The sequence below is a fragment of the Oryx dammah genome, unplaced genomic scaffold (genome assembly GCF_014754425.2).
Source record: "Oryx dammah isolate SB20612 unplaced genomic scaffold, SCBI_Odam_1.1 HiC_scaffold_12, whole genome shotgun sequence".
Taxonomy (NCBI): domain Eukaryota; kingdom Metazoa; phylum Chordata; class Mammalia; order Artiodactyla; family Bovidae; genus Oryx; species Oryx dammah.
This window is the reverse complement of record NW_024070196.1, coordinates 50,665,064-50,686,932: the sequence shown is the minus strand read 5'-3', so window position 1 is coordinate 50,686,932 and position 21,869 is coordinate 50,665,064. Positions and strand designations below refer to the sequence as shown.

Genomic DNA, 21,869 nt, shown 5'->3' with positions numbered 1-21,869 from the left:
GTCAGATGCCCTTGGCGTAAAAATTCAGGCCAACGTGGAACAGAAAAGCTCATTATGTAAAATTACAGACACAGAGGTAAGCAAAAGCCTTGAGGGCTGGAGAGGACCCCCTGGGGCTCCCCCCTTCTCCATCTCAGACCCAGGAAAGGGCAGGGCCAGGCTCGGGCACCCACAGTCCACTCTGCCAGTCACCATGATGGATTCCAGGATAGGCAGGGGCTTACCCAAAAGCAGGGAGATAAACAGTTCTTGTCTGGAAATGTGGAAACACAGGGAAAGCTCTTTTTGTTGACTGTGAATGTGGGAAGAGGAAGGCCTGGAATCTCAAACTGCCTTCTTGTTAACAAGACCACATGCAAGATGGCAGAGCCAAGAAATGGACAGAGACAGGAACCCAGGGACATGTCACCTGGATCAAGCTGTGCCTGAAGCCAACAATGCTGGTATTTCAGTTATATGAGCCAGGACCCCTGTTTAAGCCAGTTTTGCATGGGTTTTCTGTCCCTTTCAGCCAACGGGGCCCCAACAGACAAAGAGACTTTCAGAAATGGTGCTGTTTGTGATGACTCTAAAGTCCCTAGAACCAAGTCTGGTGAAGTTCAAAGGAAGCCTCTGATGCCACAGGACTCCAGAGGCTTGAGGGCAGGGAAGCATTATAAAACAGAACATTTTTATATGAAAAAGGAACACAGCCGGAGGGGAAGGGAGCAGGGCTGTTAAAAAAAAAAAAAATCCCATCAAATTCCTGTCTCACGCATCCAGCTAAATTCCACACAACAGACGCAAAAAACATCTGAACTCCTTCAGAGTTGTGTTTCTCCCCTGGCTTCTTCCCTTGCCCAAAATGCGCTCATACTTTCCAAATGCTCTTAACAGCCTGGAGCAATTACAGGAGTTGGTCCAGCCAGGCCCCAACACAGGGCCCATCACTCCCCCACACCCATGGGGTCCAGGAAGGGAAGAAACAGACAGAGACAGAGAGAGAGTAACAGAGAGACACAGAGATACACATACACATCCAGGCAGAGAGAGACAGAGACACAGAGACAGAAGCAGAGCCTTAGAAAGACTCAAAGAAGGAGAGGAGGCACCCCGGAGCACTCTAAGAAGGAGAGGGATAAGCAGAAGGACTCACAGAGCCCCTGTCAGGCCCAGAGACCCTCAGAAGGACCCGCAGGCCTGAGGGCTTGGAGCCCAGTTCTGCAGAGCCATAAAGCAGGCAGCAGAGGCGTGATGGGGGCTTACCAGAGATCAGCACCAGCCCATTCTCCAGGCAGAACCAGATGTGAGCACAGGGACATGGGCCACTCCGGGGCTCTGGTCCCTCTGGGAGGACATCAAGCCTCCCTGGTTATGGCCCTGTGTTCCCCGCCACACGCACCCTGCTCCCCTACTATCCAAGACTCCCTTCAGGGAAGAGTTTTTCCAACAGCAACATCCCTCCCAGGAGGCTGAGGGGTCACAGGATCTAAGAGGAGGATGCCAGCAAGGGGATGGCAGGATGGCAGGCTCGAAGGGCCAGAGGGATAGCCCAAGGCGGGGCCAGCATCCTGGGCAGACCTGGGCTGCGTGGGCTTCAGTGCCCACTTCCCACATTCCGGTGACCGTGGGTGAGTAGCTCTCTCAGCCTGGGGTCCCCTATATAAAAGGTGATTATAGGAACTTCCCAAGTGGTCGAGCAGCTAAGACTCTGTGCTCCCAGTGCAGGGGGTGTGAGTCCAATCCCTAGTCAGGGAATTAGATCCCACATACTGAAACTAAAGATCCCACATGCCATAGCTAAGACCTGGCGCAGCCCAATAAACATATATACATTTTAAAAAGATGGTCGCAGATCAGTCTTCATCCAACTGAGATGGCACAATGGAACTGACACTCAAATGTACCTGGCCCACAGGCAGAGACTCCATCCGTGTTAGTTTATCATCATCATCATGACCAACCCAGGAACCCCGTTTCCTGCCAGTCCCCCTATTAAAGAACCTGCCTCGCCCTGAAATCTCACTATTCAATCCCATCCAGTGTCAGGCAGAGAAGGAAGATCCAGCAGGTCCGAGGGGACCACTTCCCTCCCCTGGACTGGCTCCCAGTCCCCACCCACCCCCGCTGAGGCTGCAGTAAGAAGAGCACTGACCTCACTCAGCAGCTGGGCAGCCGTTAATGAGCTAATGTGTGTCCCCGCGGTCATGAAAGACCATGGTGACACCGCTCAGCACGTGCAGAAAGGACATCTGTCATGGAGCCGGCCAAGGACAAGTGTGTCACCTGGCCATGGTCCCTCTTGCACCCTAGGCAGTGGCAGGGAAATGACAGCCTCTGAGGCAGCTGGGTGACCCTGGGAGACAGAAGCATCTGAACCACTGGCTGTGATTCCTCCATTTAGATGGAGACCAAATGAGCTTCTAGGGGTCGGTCCTGAGGTTCACTGGAATGGCAGAAAACCTCTCCCAGCAGCAAACTATGGGTACTTTATCTATGCACATTCTCCCCCTCCATCTCAGCTCGACTCTGATTAAAGAAGAGTGAAATGCAAGAGCCCTCCAGGGCACTATGGTCCCCAAGGGCGGGAAACACTTGGAGGCGGAAAACGGGGGTAGGGGAGATGTCCCTCTCCATCCGAGAAACAACCCACGGAGCCAAGCCCATCCTTAGACCCTCCTCTCACTGCCCAGCCTCTGCACACCCTGTGCTCAGTCCCTCCTCCCAGCCTGACACACCCACCCATTCCCTTGCACCCCGCCCACTCTCAGCACCACCCAAACCCTCAGAGCAGCTCCCAGCTGGGGGCCAAGCCTTACCTTGGACAGGTCCTCGGAGCCCCCAGGCTGGCCAGCGGCCAGCAGGGGTGAGGGCCGTAGCAGAGGGTCGGGCAGGAGCTCCAGGCGAGGGCGCTTGCTCTCCAGGAACTCCATCTCTGACTTGCCCAGCTCAGGCAGGTACGAGTGGGACTCAGGTCGCAGGTGAAGCTCCTGGGACCTGCCAGCAGGGGCGGGGGGAAGCAGATGACATCACATCTGCTGCCCTCCTTGCTGAGCACGGCCATGAGCCACGCCCTCTTCCACCCCGCAAGGAGTGTCCATCTGCTCAAGGGCACACAGCGAGACAGGACTCAAATACAGATTTGTCTTCCTCTGAGACAGCATTCACTGACAATGTTTATAGCAAGAGAAGGCCCTGGTGACTGCCTGCTCCCTGAGTGTGGTCCCCAGAGCAGTAGCATCAACCCCTCTTGAGGCTGATTACAAATACACAATCTTTTGAGTCCTACCCTAACCTGCTGAGTCTGACTCTGCATTGAAACAAGATTCTGGGTGATTCATAGGGAAAGTCTGAAAAACACTGTGGGTCTAACACAGATGTTAACACATGTGATGCTATTTGCACATCACTCACCCAGAGCTGATTATCACTAGTCTATCCCAGCAATCTGGCTGTTCAACTTGGCCTTGCCCCTTCTCAACTCAGCCCAGCAGTCTTATGCAGAGATAGGATCTGTCCAGCCTAATCACTCGTGACTAATTCTCCTTAACCCTCCTTCCTAGTGGGCCGAGAAGGAAACTGGCCCAGGGAAGACATGTCTTTGCCTGAGCACACACAGCAGACCCAGGACTCCTAGAGTCCACCTCCAGCCGCTGCTGCTGACCAGACAGTCCAAATGCTGCCCCTGTTGAAACGCTTTTCAAGTTCATGCTTTTTTCCCCCAATAAACTCAGAATAAGAATCCAGATGCATTTCCCTCACCCTCAGGCCCTGCCTGATCTGGCCCCTGTTCACCTTGCCTGCTGCATTCCTGCCCCAGGGCCTTTGCACTGGCTAGGCTGGACCACACACACACACACACCAGCTCTTTCCACGTTGGCTCTTCTCCTTCGTTAGTGCCCAGGGCATCTCCTCCTAACAGCCATCTCCCTGCCCAGAAAAGCTCAAAACCCTCCCATTGGTATCTGTGAAGTTTACCCTCTGGATCCCCAATCACCTGTTAACCCAGCCACCCAAACTCCTTGCCTTTCTGGAAAAGTCCAAGGACATTCCCCTCTCCAGGGTTTTACACATACTGTTCCCTTCACCTGAAATGCCTTCACCCTGCTCTCTGAATGGCTGGTCACCTCGCTCTCCAAATGGCTCTCTGAATGACTGGCTACTTAGGGCCAAGTGTCTCTCCTGAGAGGCCTTTCCCAGCCACTCCAGCCAAATAGCAGCCGTTCCCCGCCCAGTAGGAAACAAGTCGCCTGCCCCATTTTAAAGTCATCCTGTGTGTTTGCTGTATCTCCCCTGCTAAGACCATGGGCTCCCTGCGGGCAAGTCTGTCTGTCTAGGTGCCTGTGGGCAGCCACAGCCTATAATAGTTCATCACATGTTAGAAGCTCAAGACTCTCAAGAGTTCCCTGGTGGCCTAGTGGTTAAGGTGAACCTGCGTGGCCCAGGTTCAGTCCCTGGCTGGGAACCTAAGATCTCATAAGCCAAAAGGCACAGCAAAAAAAAAAAGAAAAGCTCAGGACTCTTAGCAATGAGTGCTATTACTGTCTCAGGCATCTTCAGGCTCCCTCAGGGCTCTGGCCTGTCCTGACAGCCTCAGCCCTGGCCCTGATGGGTCCCCACCTGCCACATGGTCTGCTCCCTCCCACCTGGATTTCACAAAGGCAAGGCAGGCCCAGAGGACCTCGTCTGCCAGCTGAAGAATGGAAGAAGACTCAGAGAAAAAGGGATGATGACAAAGGTAGGAGGGAGGGGGAAAGGAGCTCCCCGTGTGAAGCCAGCTGCAGGCACATCCCTCTAAACCAGCAACCCAGCCCTGCTCCCGTACTTCTAGGTGGTCATCCCCTCCTGCCTGGGCCACACACCCAGAGACCCCTGCGGGACCACGGCGGGAAGTCCGAGGGGCCACATGGCTCTTCCCTGCCCATCTCCAGCCCTGCTGACACACCTCCATTTAACACCTCCCATCCCCATGAGCTCCCCACCAGCACAGGCCTCCACTTCCCCATCTGAGCAATGGATGCGCAAGCCCCTCCTCACCTTTCATTCCCAGGCTGAAATTCAGACAGCAGGGAGGGCCTCCTCCGCTGGGGCTGGATGATGGAGCCGGGCGACAGGTGTGAGGTGTAGTCACGGGGGTGGTGCGGGTACTCGAGCAGCCCAACATCCTGCAGCAGAAGATAGGCCAATGAGCGCCCACCCCACTGCGGTGCGACCCACACAGCGACCCAGGGCCAGAGTCCCCTGCCCGGTGCTACTCCTCCACCCAGGGAGCCTCCCACGTCCTCTCCCGGCCCTCAGTCCCTGTCCGGCCAGAAGGCATTCCTGGGGCCAGTGGCCACCAAGAAGTGATCTGTTCAGCTAAAGGGCACCCCACCCTGTCACAATCTCCCAGTCTGGCCCTCTTTCCATATGAGACGACCAAACCCATGTGTTAGCAGAGAAAACCGGGAGAAGGCACAACCTGCGTGTCTGTCTCCAGTGCAGGAGACACAGCAAGACACGGGTCGGGGAAGCGGGTGACGCAGCAAACACTGACAGTCTGCAAGGCTCAGATACCAGGTTCCAAAACGAAGCACCAACGTGGGAGTCTCCCATTTGCAGAGGGAAAACCCACACACGTGTGTCGCATACACAAGCACAGCTCAAAGTCAAAAGGATAAACTCCAGGCAAAACCCTCCTTCTTCAGTAATGTGCCATCACCATTATCATCTGGGGGAAAACAAAACACTAACGAATTAGATGTGCTCCGATTAGCAACTACACGCTGACTGGAGACACATTAAAATGTAAAAAAAAAAAGACTGAAACAAGAAGTCTTTCAAAGGAGAAAACAGGACAGGCTTCCTATTTGTACCAGTCCAAATCGATTACTTCTGTCTGCCGAGAACATTCACGCTGTGGGTGGCAATCAGTTAGTGATGTCTGGCAAGAGTAAGGCTTGGGAAAGTGTAGGATGGTAGGTGATTTATTTTCTTCTTGGCACCTTTCTGAATTCTCCCAATCTTCCATAAAAATCTAGTCATTCTTTTGCTGTCTGGCTTATTTTTTTTTAAGCTGTTATTTCTGCAAAGAGAATTAGATGATACCACGTAGGTGTGTTGGGAATGGATGTGTTTCAGACCCTCCAAAACAACAGCATGTAAGAGGCTGGGAGGCTAGGAAGCTGGAGGGGATGAGTAACTAGAATCAACAGGGATCCTGTCAACTTCAGAGGCTGGAAATGTTGAGGGAAGGGCCTTCCTGGGCACTCCAACGTGGAAGCAAGAAGCTACAAGGCCTCAGGCTAGAGGTAAGTGTCCATCAATCAAACCCTCTGAGCCTCAGTGTCTTCACCATTAAAATGGATGCCTGAATTCCCTGGTGGTCCAGTGGTTAGCACTCTTCCACTTCAGGAGCAAGGGCTCCCTAGTCCCTGGCCAGGGAACTGAGATTCCCACATGCCACATGGCGTGGCCAAATAAAAGAAGAGAAAACTGAAATGGATGTTTGACCTGGACTGAAGGAGGCCTCTATGCCTCCAACCACAAATCCCCCTTAACACTCCAAGGATTTCCCCCAAGACTGACGGCAGCTTCCAGGAGGCAGAGGAGGGCTCAGCCTCCCCCGAGCTTCCCCACACTCCAGGATGTCCACCAGGTGCTCTCAAAAGGAGAAGTAGAAAGGGCTGGGGGGAGTGGGTGGCAGCCTCTGGGATCCCGCTGGTGAGGCTGCCAGGCACGGATCTGGAGTGTACACGCACGCAGAGGTGTGAGAAGAAATCAGCAAGCGCTACAGTCTGCCAGGAGGAAAATTCCCTCTTACACAAAAGCAAAATGAACAAAGCGGCAGAAAGGCAGACAGTCCAATCCCTCGGGAGAGGGCCCGGGCAGGATGGCGTGCCTACCGCCGCCAGCTGAGGCGGAGAAAGGCACGTGGCGCCTGGGGCCCCTGAGGCAAGGGCATGGGGCTGCCACTGTGTGAGCCTTTCTGGCCTCAGTTTCCCAGTTTAAGAGTCAAGCAGGATGAGCTCAGAGCACAGTCCCTCCAAGACCATCTTGGGGGCCACCCATACTGATTTCTACCCTAGGGCTCTGAGTCCAGGGAACCCCAAGGGTGCCTCGATCTTTACAGGAAGGAAAGAACTGGGGAGACCCCCAAGAGAGGCCGAAAGTGAGGCTCACTGTGATCCTAGGAGCCTGAAGACACCAGGCACGCTGGCCGGAACCCTCCAGACACATCTAGCAACATGAGAACCCTCCACGTGTTTCAAACCATTCCAGCCCCGCCCGCTGCCCCCATACATGTATGTGGCCCAAGCGGGCTCCTGAGTCCATGACCCTTGGTCTCGGGGGAAGCGCTAAAGATGAGCAGATTCAGATCCTTCTTGAGAGCCTGTTGACAGGACCGCAGCATCCGCATCTGAGTGCACGGCCAGCACGATCCTGCCGGCCTCGGCCTAAACCCGTCCTCACGCCTGCAAACTGGGTCACGTGCAGAAGGCCCATGTATCCGTTTGTGACAAACTGGAAATGAAACAGACCGGTCCTTCCCACAGAGAGCCTGATAAGCACTGATCTGGGGCCAACGAGGCCCAAGGCCAAAGCCAGGCTCGGCCTGTCTCATCAAGTGTCCCTGGCACACGGCCACAGCCACTCCAGTACGTGTTGGCTGAGCTACTTTTCGCGCTGGGACAGCAGCAGCCACGAGTCACTGTGACAGAAACCGCATGGCCCAAAAAGTCTGAAATATTTAGAGAAGGTTTGCCAACCCCTCCTCTGGAGGAAAAGCCTGCCGCGTACCCTGGGGTCCACTCGGAAAAGGATGCTAATGGGCACACTGTTGTCATGACAGAAGCAGCGTCAGTCATCGACACAGTCCTGTACCAGTCACGCTAACCTCCCCAGGCATTGTGCAGAGGCCTCTGCATGTGTCAGCTAACTTGATCCTCAGAGGCTTAGAGAAGCTACCTGCGATGCAGGAGACCCAGGTTCGATCCCTGCGTCAGGAAGATCCCCTGGAGAAGGGCAGGGCTACCCACTCCAGTGTTCTTGCCTGGAGAATTCCATGGATAGAGGAGCCTGGAGGGTTACACTCCATAATGTTGCAAAGAGTCAGACACGACTGAGTAACACTTTCAGAGGCTTATAATTACCCTCACTCAAAGGATGGAAAGACCGAGGCAAGGGGTAGCCAGGCCACTAAACTACAGTTTCACAGCTAGGACATCACTGAGGCAGGACATGAACGCAAGGGGTTTAGCTTGAGAGCCTGTGCACTTAAACACCCGTCTAACACCAAGGGACAGAGAGGTTAAGTAACTTGTCCAAGGCCACACAGCAGGAAGGAGCGGCACTGGGATTCAGACCCTGTGTCTTTGGGCTTGAATGCATTCACTCAGCTCAAGGCTTGAAGGAACTTAAGAGAGCTCGAGGTCCCAGGGGACCTGAGGGAGATGGCAGAATTGAGGGGGCTTGTAGAAAGCAGGAAAAGAGACAAGAAGGGGAGAACGTGTTCAGACCCTCAATCCTGGGAGACTGTCAGACTCCAGGACCCTTAGGGGGAAATGTGGGGTCCTGATACTGTGGGGGAGGAAAGCCAAGAGCACAGAGATGGTGAGAACAGCACACAGAGAGGGTGTGCGGGAGGAGCAGGTGGGACTGAGCAAGCCACGTGCACAGCACCATGGAGAGAGGCTCTGAGCGTGCCTGACGCCAGATCGGAGAAGCGCACTTGAATTAAGCCCTCCACCTGAGCCAGGCATAACACAGCAGGCGGCCTGGAGATGACGTAGGTCCGTAGGTCAAAGCATAGGCCAGCGGAGGAGGCTGCTCCCAGCCCCCTCTCAGAATCCAGGCCCTCTTCAGTCTCCCACCAGCCTCCCAGGAGGAAAGAGATAACTGCCGTGTGCAGACACGGCCCTAGGCACCTTGCAAACATCTGCCGGGGATGAAACTGAGCCTGCCCCACGCAGCCCAATGTCACTCAGCAAGTTGGGAGGGACAGGGATTCAAAGGCACATCTGGGCATTCTCGACCTGCCCCTCATCCCAGCATCCCTGCCTCAACTATTGTACAAGGTGCTGGGACCCTGGGTCCCCATCTGGCCCTTGGACCAGACATTTGTCTCTCTGTGCCTTTATTCCCCTTTTCCTTTACTATTTGTCTTTCAAAGACTTGGGGTGGAGGAGGGAATTCTCAGAAACTCTGTACAATGGCCTGGCAGTAAGGGGTTAGGGGCTCAGGGCTGCAGGGGGACCCCCAGATTATAGTCTCAATGCTCACATCCCACCTGCCAAAGAAAAGCCCTGGACACATGCCTGGGAGAGCAAGACCCCACCACCCGCCCCAGACACCCAGAAATCTTGCTTTGAAAGCCTTCCCAGTGACAAGCAGGGGCCCCCAGCTGGGCCGCCCCAGCACCAGGCAGGGTGGTCAGGAAGCGGGGCCCCACTGCCGTCACCACACAGGATAAGGATGCCCCACCTCATAGCTATCCAGGGCCCTGCCCACGCGCAGGCTCAGCCTCCTGCCCAGAGGAAGTGACCACTCGGTTCTGCCCAGCCACACCCTGCATCAGTGGCAGTCCAGCAGAAAAAACAGAAAGTGTCTGAGATCAGGTGGTGACTCCAAATGACTTCGAGAGGGCCAGGCTGAGGCAAAGGAAGGGTGGGATGGCAAGATAGGAGGGCCATGTGGACTCGAGGACTCACCCAGGGGGCAGGGGGGTGGGGAGGGAGGCCCCCCTGAGGGGAGGGGGAGGGGAGGAGTAGGGGGAGGGGGAGGAGTAGGGGAGGGGGAGGGGGCCCCCCAGGCAGCTCTAATGACAGTGACAGTTTTGCAATTGGACACATGTGCCATAATGATGTTCCACAGATCATCACGTTTCATCCCCAGGAGAAACCAGGCAACAGATGCTCTCATTACCCCATTTTATGGATGAAAAATCAAGGCTCAGAATTGTTACATAACCCGTCCTATTTGCTCACCTGCAAAATGTTCCCCCTGGAGCAAGGGCAACTGTATACACAAAAAGCATAAACAAAACGCTCCCCCTAGGGACTTCCTTGGTGGTCCAGTGGCTATGACTTCGCACTCCCAATGCAGCGAACCTGAGTTCGATCCCCAGTCAAGGAACTGGATCCCACATGCTGCAACTAAGACCCGGCACAGCCAAATAAATAAATACTAAAAAAAAAAATAAATAAATAAAGCTTGCCCTGCAAGCACTCAGTAGATGAGAATGCTTATTTTTGCTGTTGTGATCATGACAAAGCTGATGACGATACATAATAAATGGTCCCCAGGAGCATAGTCCTGGGCCCTGTGCACACAGTAGGTGACCAATAAACAGAAGCATCTTTTTCACAGGGGCTCAGAGTCCTTCCCTGGTGGCTCAGTGGTAAAGAATCTATCTGCCAGTGCGAAAGATGCAGGCTCAATCCCTGGTCCAAGAAGATCCCCTGAAGGAGGACACGGCAACCCACTCCAGTATTCATGCCTGGAAAATCCCACGGACAGAGGAGCCTGGCAGGCTACAGTCCATGGGGTCGCAAACAGTCAGACACCATTTAGCGACTGAGCATGCATGCACACAGAGTCCTGAAGCTGAAGCGACTCTGCCTCCTCACAGTGATTGAACCTGAGGCCTATTATTTAACCTCCAGCCTCAATCTCCTCGTCTGCAAAATGGGAAGATAACGTGAGGTGCTCTTTCATCAGGTTGTTTGTGAGAATTCGACCACTCCATCCATAATGTGCCTGTTGATCACAGCCAGCTCTCAAAAGCATCTTGGGGCCCAAATTCTCGAGAGGCCACTGTGTTTGGGACACCCTCAGGCTGGGTCAGTGGGCTCATATGCAAAAACATCTCGCTCACAGAGGATGGAAAAGCCCTCCCACGCCATATCCTCTCAGAGTCTCAGGAGGAAGGACCATGCAACCTGCGCAGAACAGACACAGCATGTACACACTGGGGCCAGCAGGACCAGCTTCAATCCCGGCTGTGACTGCAAACCCTCATGGTCCCTCACTGAGTAGCTAGGAGGTCCAACAGGGGAAGCCCAGGACTCTGAGGGCCCTCTGGCAAGCCCCTGAAGATGCGGCATATAGTAAGTGCCCAATAAGTGCCAACAGAGCAGAACCAAAGCCCATCCTCAGCGCCACAGGCAGCTACAGGTGCAGTCAAGAAAGGGGACCCCTACTAGGAGGTGGACAGAGTTGGGTGCAGCTCAGAAAAGCTGATCGAGGAGCCTTCTTCTGGTGGTACAGTGGTCAGGACTCTAGGCTTCCAGTGCAGGGGGCTTGGGTTAGATCCCTAGTTGGGGAACTAAGATCTCACATGCCACATGATATGGCCAAAAATTTTTTTTAAAAGCTGACCAAGGTCACACCTGCTCCCTCCCCAGCAGGCCACCACCCCCAACACTGGGGCAGCTCTCCCATGAGCAGAACCAACTCCCTGGACCACCGCCCCCCTCACCTCCCCCGCTCATGTCAGAGATTCAGAGAATGACATGTGCTGGTCTTGTCATCTGGGAGCTCTGAGCATCACTCAGTGAATAGGCTCCAGGCCCTGAGGATTGAGGAGGGGAGGGTCTGCGAACCACAGCCCCCAGGAAGTCCCTTCAATCCTAAAGCAGGGGAGCCTGGTTGAGGCTGAGCTGATAGTGTATACAGCAGGAGCTCCACATCCACGTGCAGACCCCACAGCAGACCCAGAGGCAGGGATCGCAGCTCAGCCTGGCCCTGGGCTCCACCTTCCCAGCATTAAAGTGGGAGCTAAGAGATTTTCCCAGATGTCCCGGGACCTGGCAAGGCCGCAGATAGCAGTGGTATCTGCCCAGTCACTCCACTTCCCCACGGGGGACAGTGAGCCCTGGCTGGACACCATCAGAGCCACACCAGCGCCGACTCCAGGGAGAAACAGGAACCCAGTGACAAAGGAAAACTCCAAAGGTGGCCCCAGGCGAACATCCGTGCCCCTTACCGCGTGCGGCCGGGCAATCTGAACGGGGTAGGAGATGCCGTGGGGCGGGTAGCGGGGCTCGGCGGCCCGCCACGTCTGTGCCACAGGCTGCGTAGATCCCGACATGGTGGTGGGCGTCCAGAGGGGCTCTTGGGCCCCTGTAATCTCCCTCTCAATGGTCAACAAGGATTAAAAGCCAGTCTTCGTCATCTGCTCGCAGACCACCCTGTCCCAGGCACCTGTGAGAACAGAAAAGAAAGCAAGATCAGCCATGGGGCAGCTGCTCCTGGCGGACCTTGGAGGGCCCCAAGTCCTTCCTGTGGCCCCTGTGAGGGAGTGAGGGCAGACAGGGGTCTTCCAGGACCCTCCTCCATGCCACTGGCAAGCTCCCTGCCCACTGACAGCAGAGGGAGACGCCAAGTGGTGTTTGAGGCCCCTCCAAACCACAGGCCAGGCCAGCAGCTGCTGTACAAGCCACATGGATGACAGTTGTGCCCTCCCCCACTGCTAAGGTCCTTGCTCAGCAGGCATGGGAACTCCAACTCTACAGGTGCTGCCCTACCTCACTTATGGCCCCCAAGCAATCTCAGCCCACCCAACTGCACCCCAGGGAACCCCAACTCTGCGGATACTGCCCTCACCACCCCCTGTGGCCCCCAAGAACCTTCAGACCATCCAACCTCACCCCCATGGAACCTCAACTCTGCGGACACTGACCCCACCACCCCAAAGGCCCCCTAACACCCTCGACCCACCCAACCTCACCCCAAGTCCTCTGCCACTTTGAGTCACCAGGGCAAAGTTCCCCAAAAGCATCTGGGAGCTCAGTCCCACGAGGGGACAGGTCCACACGAGCTTGGGGGGGATGGTGGTGAACAGGGTCAGCTCAGGCAGAACGCAGGTCACAGGATGACCACAGGCAGAGCTGGGCCTGCCTGGGCCTCCTGGTGACCCTTGGGTGGGCGAGTGTGACACTGGGCTGGGGGACAGGACAAACATGAGGTCAGCCAGGATGTAAGCTGAGAGCGAGGGCACTGGGAACCCAAGGGCCATGCTGGGGAAAGAGCCGGGGACACGGCCCCAAGGGGCCCCCAGGCGGCTCCTGGGGGGCAGGCGAAGGATAAAGCAGGGGAGAAAGCACACCTGTGTCCACAATGGAAGGAATCTCAAGAAACAGTCCACTGGCTTTCCAGATGGAAAAACTGAGACTCAGAAAGAAGAACGGACTCTAGTCAAGAGAGCAAGAGAGCCTCTAGACAGAAGAGGCCTTTGCCCAGGAATCTCTGGGGGCCCCCTACTCTCCCCAGGACCCTTCTCTCCCTTCTTTGCTGGCCATTGCTGCAGGAAGCCTCCCCAGGATTGTAACTGGTTCCTCCGCCCAGGCCAGGATTGAGAGCCTGGCAGGTCCTGGGCCCCTTCCACACTGGGCCACTCTGAAAGGGGGTGTCCACTCAGAAACACCAGCACCACACACAGGAGGAGGAGAGTGGCTAACAGAACAGAAGGAAAGACCTGGGAGGTTGGGGGCAGCTCTGGTGATGTGGAATCTTCTGCTTGTCCCTGTAGCTAAGAGGACAGTGCCTTCTGAAAGGGGAAGGGAGGGAGACCATGGGTTGTTGTGTTTGTATTGTTTAAGAGCCAAATAAATCACACCCAACATCAAAAATAAAAGAAAAAGAGAGAAAAGGGGTGTCCATCAGGCCCCCACCATGTGCAACACCCCACTCACAAGCCCCTACTCAAAAGCTGAGGAAAATCCAAGATGGCGCAAGCACGCAACACTGGGATGTCCCCAGGTAGGGCTGGGGTTGCACCTCACGTGTACCCCCCAGCTCCCTGAAATTTCATCACAATGTCCCTCATCGCCCTGCCCTCCACGGACGACCATCCTTCTCCAAGGGCATGGACGCCCCGAAACCCTCCACTGGTGCTCTGCCCATTGAAGATCTGATGTGGAGGGATGTTAAGAGGAAAGATGGAGATCGTGGTGGTCAGAAGAGGAACAAACCCCTCTCCCCTCCATCTGGGGGCCCTGACTGCTTCCTGCTCTCCACCTCCGTCACCTGCTACAGGAGACTTGACTTTCCTTTCAGGAACCATCTTCCCTCTCCAGACTCCAGGAGTGATCACATGATCCAGGCCTGGCCAATCAGATTCCTGCTTCCCCTGGACCAGTGATTGGCTCAGGGATTAGCATGTGACCCAATATGAGCCAATGAGAGTCCCTGGGTCTTGAGACTTTGAGAAGGAACCAGAAAGAGGCCCTCTCCACTGGGGCTGCAAGCTAGGAAGATGAAAGCTTGTGGGTCTTGTGGGGCCACTGCGAGGCAGAAATCTATTCAAGAACATACCCCTAGAAAGGCAAAAGTGAAGGGTGGGGAGAGAACAGTCGGGTCCTGATGGCAGCCATGCCTGAAGGCAGCTCAAAGCTTGCTTCTTCATTCAGGGAAGTCAAGGCTCTCCTATCCGTTTTGCTTTGGCCAGCCCAACCTGGGTTTCTGCCACTTGCCGTCAAAAGTTCTGACTCCTCCAGAGCAGGAAGGAGTCTTGGAGCAGGCAACCCTTCCATCGGGTGCTGTCCAGCCTTCCACCACTGCAAAGCCAAAGAATTCAGAGCCAAAACTGCCACCCTACAACCACGGCAGGAGAAAAGCCCACTGGACTTCTCCCAGCCATCAAGACAGGATAAACCGTGTAATTCTTATGAACGTGGGAACAAGTCTCACCCGGCAAACAGGAGCTACTACGATTACAACCACTAGTACTGTCACTGCAGTAGCTGCAGGCCGGTCACAGTGATGTGGAAGGGAGACCAAGCTGCCCCTGACAGTCCACACCAAGAGCAATTTGGCATCTGTCCTGGAGCCCAGAGACAAGAGATTGGCCTCCGGAGAGGGGTCAGTTGTGGCCACCAATGCTGGACCCAGTTCCGGAATTCCTTTTGTCCCAGCCTGTCACAAAGCCCAGCAGACCCTGGTGGTCCGATGCAGCAAAGCCAATTCTATCCCAGCCTCTCTCCGGGTTTTAAACCCAGAGAGGCCAGCAAGAGCATGAGGCCAGCGGCTAGGCAAGTAGAAGTCAGTTCTGCTTGCCTTTCCTCCAAGAGCACCACGGGCAACTTCCAAATTGCTCTGTGGCTTTGCGTTGCACAAGGTGGTGAGAAGTCTGATGTACCCACAGCTTTTCTGACCTTCTCTGTCTAATGAAGTGCCGACTAGGGATGGCAGCCCTGGACAGATGCTCACACTGTGCACTGCACACGGGCTCCAGAAGCCAGGGAAGTGACACCTTTTCAAACCAGCCCTGGAGAATCCCTGGCCACCTCCCCACCCTCCTCAAGCCCAGCCTGGCTGGCTTCCCATTCCATCAACACTCACAGAGTATCCACCACCAAGCTTAGGGACTGACACCCCTGCCACCCACCTGCTATAGGCACTCCACCAGCTCCCTGGTCCAGCATCCTCAGGTGCAGGTTGTCCCCAAAGCCAGGGGACCCTTGGGACCTCACACTTCTTACATTCACCACGAGCTTATTTTAATAAGCTCAATTTCTATCCCTCCCAACCTCAGCCACATTTTTTTGCCAACTTGAAAACAAATTTTTTTTTAGGAAAATAAGCTGGCAGCTCCTCAAAATGTTAAACCATATGAATTACCATATGACCCAGCAATTCCACTCCTAGGCATAGACCCAAAAGAATGGAAAACAAGAGATTCAAACAAATCAATGTACACACACATATTCACAACACCACTATTCACTAGAGTCAAAGGTGGAAACCACCAGAAACCCTTGCCGCACTCTGCCGGAGCACCAAGACCATCTGTTTGAGTCTCTTCCGGTAGGGTCCGTCAATGGACGAGCGGATAAATCAACGGAACATGGTCTACCCTATGATGGAGTATGATTCAGCTCTAAAAAGGAATGAAACACGGAACTCGCCACAACGTGGATGGACCTTGCAAATAGGATGCTGAGTGACAGAAGCCAGATACGAAAGGACAAACACTGGATGATTCCACTGATGTGAAATGTCCAGAACGGTAAATCCACAGAGACAGAAAACAGGTTGGTGGTTGCCAGGGGCAAGGGGTGGGATGGAGGTGGGGAGGGTGCTGATAGATGTAAGGGTTACCAGGCAAGTTTTGAAACTAGATAAAGGTGGTGTTTGCCTAACATTGGGGGATTAAGTTTCGACTTCATCAGCAATGTTGGGAGGTGCAGAACAAGAAAAAGTATGACATTGCTTCACCAAAGACAAGGGTGAGGGGAGGACTTTCCTGGTGGTCTAGTGGCCAGGACTCCAAGATCCCAATGCGGGGGGCCCAGGTTCAATCATTGGTCAGGAAACTAGATCCCACATGCAACCAAGAGTTTGCATGCCACAACTAAAGATCCCACGTGCTGCAACAAAGTTCGAAGATCCTGCGTGCTGCAACCAAGACCCGGCACAGCCAAATAAATTAACATAAAGACAAGGGGAGGAGAGGAGGAGCAAGACCCATGGGGCAACGTAGAGGGTCTCCTGAATGTGGCCTTGGCTGAACAGGGTTCTGAGAACAGGATCCAGGTTAGACCAGGAAAGCGATGCAGTGGCCCCAACATCACTACATGTCTGGGGCTTTGGGGTCAGGAGAGGATGGTGGGCATCCATTGTTCTCCAGACACTTTGAGGTCCCCACTCAGAGCTCAGCCCCAAGCTACTGAATGAGGCAGGGTCGAGGCCACAGATGGTCTTGGCACTCCGGCAGGGTGCGGCAGAGAGCAGACAAGCAGTAAATAGTGACCTCTGAGTGCAGGTTGGGAGCTCTGCAAGCCTTGAGGAGGGCAAGAGGGAGCCGGGGAGAACCTCCTGAAGGGTGAACAAGACACAGCCAGGGGAGGGGGAAATAGATGGAGCTCTAGGCAGAGGCCACCACCTAAGCAAGAGCCCAGAGATAAGAACAGGCACTGTGTGCTTGAGAAATTCCTCGAGTCATTCAAGGCCCATGGGCCATGGAAAGGGTGGATTTTGTTTGAAAGGCAGTGGGGAGCTACAGAAGGTGGTTGATGAAGAGAGGAAAGGGCCGGAGTGTTTGATAAGCAAATGCCGTGAAGAGCAAGCGTGGAACCAGGAGGCCAGGGTATGGGGGTGGAGGGGTTATCACAAGATACATGAGATGATGCTGGTGGGATCGGGGCAGCAGGGACAAAGAAGCCGAAGCAGACTGAGTGGAAGTTGGGAAGGAGACTGTGGGCCTCAGAAACACCTTGCTCTGGGAGTGAAGAAGGCCATGCGTTCCCCCAGGGATGGGGGCCGTGGTTCCCCTCCTCTGGCAAGATGCCTCGGGGCTCTGATCCTTGATTTCCTCAATGGCAGACGGGAAGCATGCGTGTTGCTGCTCCATGGACCCAGGAGGACAACACGCTTGTGAAGTGATGCCTGATGAACAGAAGGTGCTCAATAAGGCAAACTCAGCCAGGTCAGGGTTCCAGGGAGAAGAGGGGGCGCTCTGGTGAGGTTAAGGGCTTGCTTCACCAGGCAGCGTAGGACACTCCTGAGCCCCATGGGACGGGGACACCACAAGCCCTGCCAGCCCTCACACATCCAAACCACAAACCGCGACGGGGGCACCTGCCCTGCTGCCCTGCGGAATCAGCCTGAGGAGGGCTGCAACTGGGGCTCCCATGCACACGGCAAGGACCCCCACCACGCCGCCCCAGAGGAGACACCTGGCCAGAGCCAGGCAGCCACCCTGGGAGAGCCCTATAGGCTGTGGCTCCGATTCAGCAGCACCCCCACAATGCTGCCAACCCCACGTTCCACATCCACAGAGAGAACTCATCACTGCCTTGGATTCTGTGTCTGCCTTGCCCCCTGCGGCCTCCTGGGAGCCTAGTACAGCACCGGGCACACAGCTGCTGCCCAATAAATGAACTTCCAGGGAGATGAGTACCAGTAACACGAGGTGAGGACAGAGCCCACCAGACCTGCATCCTTAGTCCCCAACCCTGCTGGGGAGAGGTCTCTTTCTTTGGGTGGGGGGAGGGTACATTTCCATCCTGCCCCAACATCCCTCTTAGGCCCCAGGCAAGACAGCCAGGGAGGCCATACCGAGACACACTCCATGGACTTTTCGTATCCCAAGCAGCCTGGCTCATACGAGGGTGGATCACGGCTGCCAGGGCTGGGATGTCTGAGAGCTCAGGGAAGCGGGGGGATTGGTTGTTAAGAGCCCGGAACTGAAGCTGAAATGTGCCTGGGACCCTTCAGACCTGAGCCTTGGAAGATGAAAGGGGAGCTGTCTGCACCGCACGTGCCTGACATTTTCTTGGAGCTAATAGGCACCCACGCTGGAAATTGCGGCGGGTGGAGGAGCCTCAGAATTTAAAATCAGCTGCCAGGCAGGAGCGAGGAGGCCCCCAGCACGAGCACACGAGCACTCGTCAGAACCCTCCACTGTGCTCAGAGCAGCCACCAGTCTCACAGAAGGGACATGGTCTATGACACCCCCATCCCCACCCAGACTGTCTCTGGTCAGAGACACACAGATGATCTGGCAACCTATAGGCAGACACCTCATCAGTCTCTTCGATGTCTGACACACAGTTGTTCAGTCGCAAAGCCCTGTCCAACTCTTTGTGACCCATGGACTGTAGCCTGCCAGGCTCCTCTGTCCATGGGGATTCTACAGGCAAGAATACTGGAGTGGGTTGCCCTGCTCTGCTCCAGGGGAATCTTCCCAACCCAGGAATCGAACCTGAGTCTCCTGCATTGGCAGGCAGATTTTTTATTGCTGAGCCACCAGGGAAGCTCATCTGAGCACAGTAGCTGCTCCATAAACGTTTGTTTTAAGTGACAGCTGAATCCCCGACAAGGGGCACGGTGCACACAGCAGGTGTACTGTTTTCCTGGAGCCTCTGTAACAAACTGCCATAAACTGAATGGCTAAAGACAGCGGAAATGGATCTTCTCACTGATCTGGAGACCAGAAGTCCAAAATCAGGGTGTCAGCAAGGCCACACTCCCTTCAGAGGCTCCAGGGGAGGACCTTTTCCTGGCTCTTCCAGCTCCTGGTGGCTCCAGGTTTCCTTAGCTTGTGGCCCCACAGCTCCAATCTCTGCCCACCTCCACATGGCCTTTTTTTCTTTGTGACTGTCTTCATTTTGGCCATACCATGCAGCATGCGGGATCTTAGTTCCCCGACAAGGGATTGAACCTGTGCGCCTAACATTGGGAGTGTAGAGTCTTAACCAGGAAAGTCCCTGTCCTTCTCTTCTTATAAGGATTCCACTTACATTGGACTTAAGGCCTAGCCTCTCCAGTGTGACCTCTACAAAGATCCTCTCTTCCAATAAAGTCACCCTCATAGGTTCCAGGTGGACATGAACTTGAGGAGGACACCACCTAACCCAATACAATGCATGCTAAATCACCTCAGTCACGTCTGACTCTGTGCAACTCTATGGACTGTAGCCCCTAGGCTCCTCTGTCCATGGGGATTCTCCAGGCAAGAATATTGGACTGGGTTGCCATGCCCTCCTCCAGGGGATCTTCCCGATCCAGGAATTGAACCCACATCTCTTCTGTCTCTTGCATTGGCACTTCTTTACCACTAGCGCCACCTGGAAAGCCCCAACACAATACAGTAAGGTGCTCAATAAATATGTGCTTTGTTCACTGCTATATCTCCGAGCCTGGCACAAAGTAGGCATTCAGTGGCCCAAGGAGAATGGAGACCTGGAAGCCAGCACTGGGGCGCGGGGGGAGAGATGGGACAGGACTTGAAGATAAAAACAGTTCTGGAATGTGAGGTGAAGATGTTGCAGAAACACCAGCTAGAAGCAAGCTGACTGTTCACACTTTGTATTTCTAGCTTTTGACATACAGTAAAAATCGGGACCAGGCCATCTATTTGAAGGTCGCCTTCAGCAGGGGCTTATGGTGCAGAATGGATGCCCAGGAACCCAACTCTGAACCAAGTCATGAGATGAAGGTGGGAAGTGGTGTGGGTTGAGCCTCATCTGGCCTGGCCCATAGGAGCCAGAACAGCCCATGTGGATGGGGGCACAGGCAGAGATCCTGCCCGGTGCCCTGGCCACCCCCTACTGTCAACCACAATTTATAGGCACCTCTTGTTGGGCTTCCCTGGTAGCCCAGATAGTAAAGAATCTGCCTGCAATGCAGGAGACCCGGGTTTGATCTCTGGGTTGGGAAGATTTCCTGGAGAAGGGCATGGCTACCCACCGCAGTATTCTTGCCTGGAAAATTCCATGGACAGAGGAGCCTGGTGGGCTACCGTCCATGGGGTCCCAAGGAGGTGGACACGACTGAGCAGTTCACACTTTCACTTTCATTTGTGGGACAGGTACCAGCACACAGCAGCGAGTGACAGAATCAAACTCCCCCGCCCACCATCTCGGAACTGGTGTTCCAGGAGGTGACATGGGAATAACTGTAGGATGGAGGACAGTGTTTGTGCTACGGAGAAAAGCAGAAGTGTGAAGTAGGTAGGCAGGGAATGGGGGCTGGAGTGCAGTTTTAAAGTGGGTGCTCAGGGACAGCCTCACCAAAAGGTGTCCTGAAGCAAACACGTGGAGGAGGAGAGAGAGGAAACCATGTAGATGTCTTGGATGGGTGTTCCAGGCAGAGGGAACAGCAAGTGCAAAGGCCCTGAGGTAGGAACAGCAGGGAGACCCAGATGGCGCAAGTGGAGGTCACACGGGGCTTTCACTCCAAGTGAGATGGGAAGGATGACACCTTGTGCGCTGGGGCGATGTGAAAGGTCTCCTACGCTAAGCCTGCCCCCGCAAATCTGTGCTCAAGGAAACTTCAGCTGTGCCCCCTGTCTACAGCCATGGGCGCAGGCCTCTGTGCATTGGATGCAGGTAAAAGGGCTGGCCCACCCATAATCCTAACACTATTGAAGCCACTATCCAGGGACTTCCCTAGTGGTCCAGAGGTTAAAACTCTGTGCTGCCAATGCAGGGGACAGAGGTTCAATCCCTAGACAGAGAACTGAGATCCCATGTGCCAAGTAATGCAGGAAAAAAAAAAAAAACCCACCACCCAGGATCCTATAGAAATGGGCCCCTGCCCACCTGGGCAACTCCAGCAGGAAGACCACCCTCCCCGTTCCTCACCTGGCAAAGATGTCACTGGGCTCCCTAAGGAGGAGCCAGGACCCCAACCACAGCATGTCCTTGGCCCTGCCCAAGGGGCGGTGGTCCAGAGTGGCCGAGGGTCACCATTCTCAGAGTCAACTCAGTGTGCCACCCATAGGGGTGCCACCTGCCACCCCCCACCAATCTGGTACCAGGTTAGACAAACCCAAGCCAACGGGAATCTCCATACATTCTGGCCAATCAGGAAATTATTTGGGTGTCTACAATGTATAGGCAGTATTCCAAACACTGGAGCTACAGCAGTGAACCAGTCAGACAAAAAGGCCTGCCAATCAGAGCTGACATCCAATGACTGGCCAGTCCCAACAGGGAAAGCTCCCAGCCAGGAACTGAAAGGAGATGGTTGGATGGATGGAGGAGGAAGGAGAAATGAGTGGATGGATGGAGGGATGGATAGATGGGATACAGTGGGGACGGATGGATGAAGGTGATGAATGAGATGAGTGATGGATGCATGGAGGGTAAGACAGATGAGGGAGGGAGGGGAGAGGGAGGAAGGAAGGATGGATGGGTGGGGGTGGATGGATGGATGGATGGAGAGGGGATGGGTGGATAGATGGGTAGATGGATGGATGGATGAAGGTGATGAATGAGGTGAGGAATGGATGGAGGTGGATGAGGGAGGAAGATGGATGGATGAAGGGGGATAGGTGGATAGATGGATGGATGGATGGATGGATAGGTGGATGGATGGATGGATGGATGGATGGATGGATGGATGGATAGGTGCATGGATGAAGGGATGGATGGATGAAAGGGGGAAGGATGGATGGATGAAGG

The 21,869-nt window shown here is 54.7% G+C and overlaps 1 protein-coding gene across 1 annotated transcript in view; it reads right to left on the bottom strand.

Moving 5' to 3' along the window:
* NCOR2 (nuclear receptor corepressor 2) overlaps positions 1 to 21,869 on the bottom strand; it is a 189,920-nt gene that overhangs the window by 149,535 nt on the left and 18,516 nt on the right. Inside the window, exons 2-4 of the mRNA XM_040251285.1 lie at positions 11,945 to 12,162; positions 5,017 to 5,144; positions 2,799 to 2,976 (exon numbers count right to left, since the gene is read on the bottom strand). Coding sequence (XP_040107219.1) covers positions 2,799 to 2,976; positions 5,017 to 5,144; positions 11,945 to 12,049 — 411 coding nt within the window. The 5' untranslated portion in view covers positions 12,050 to 12,162. The remainder of the gene's footprint in view (positions 1 to 2,798; positions 2,977 to 5,016; positions 5,145 to 11,944; positions 12,163 to 21,869) is intronic.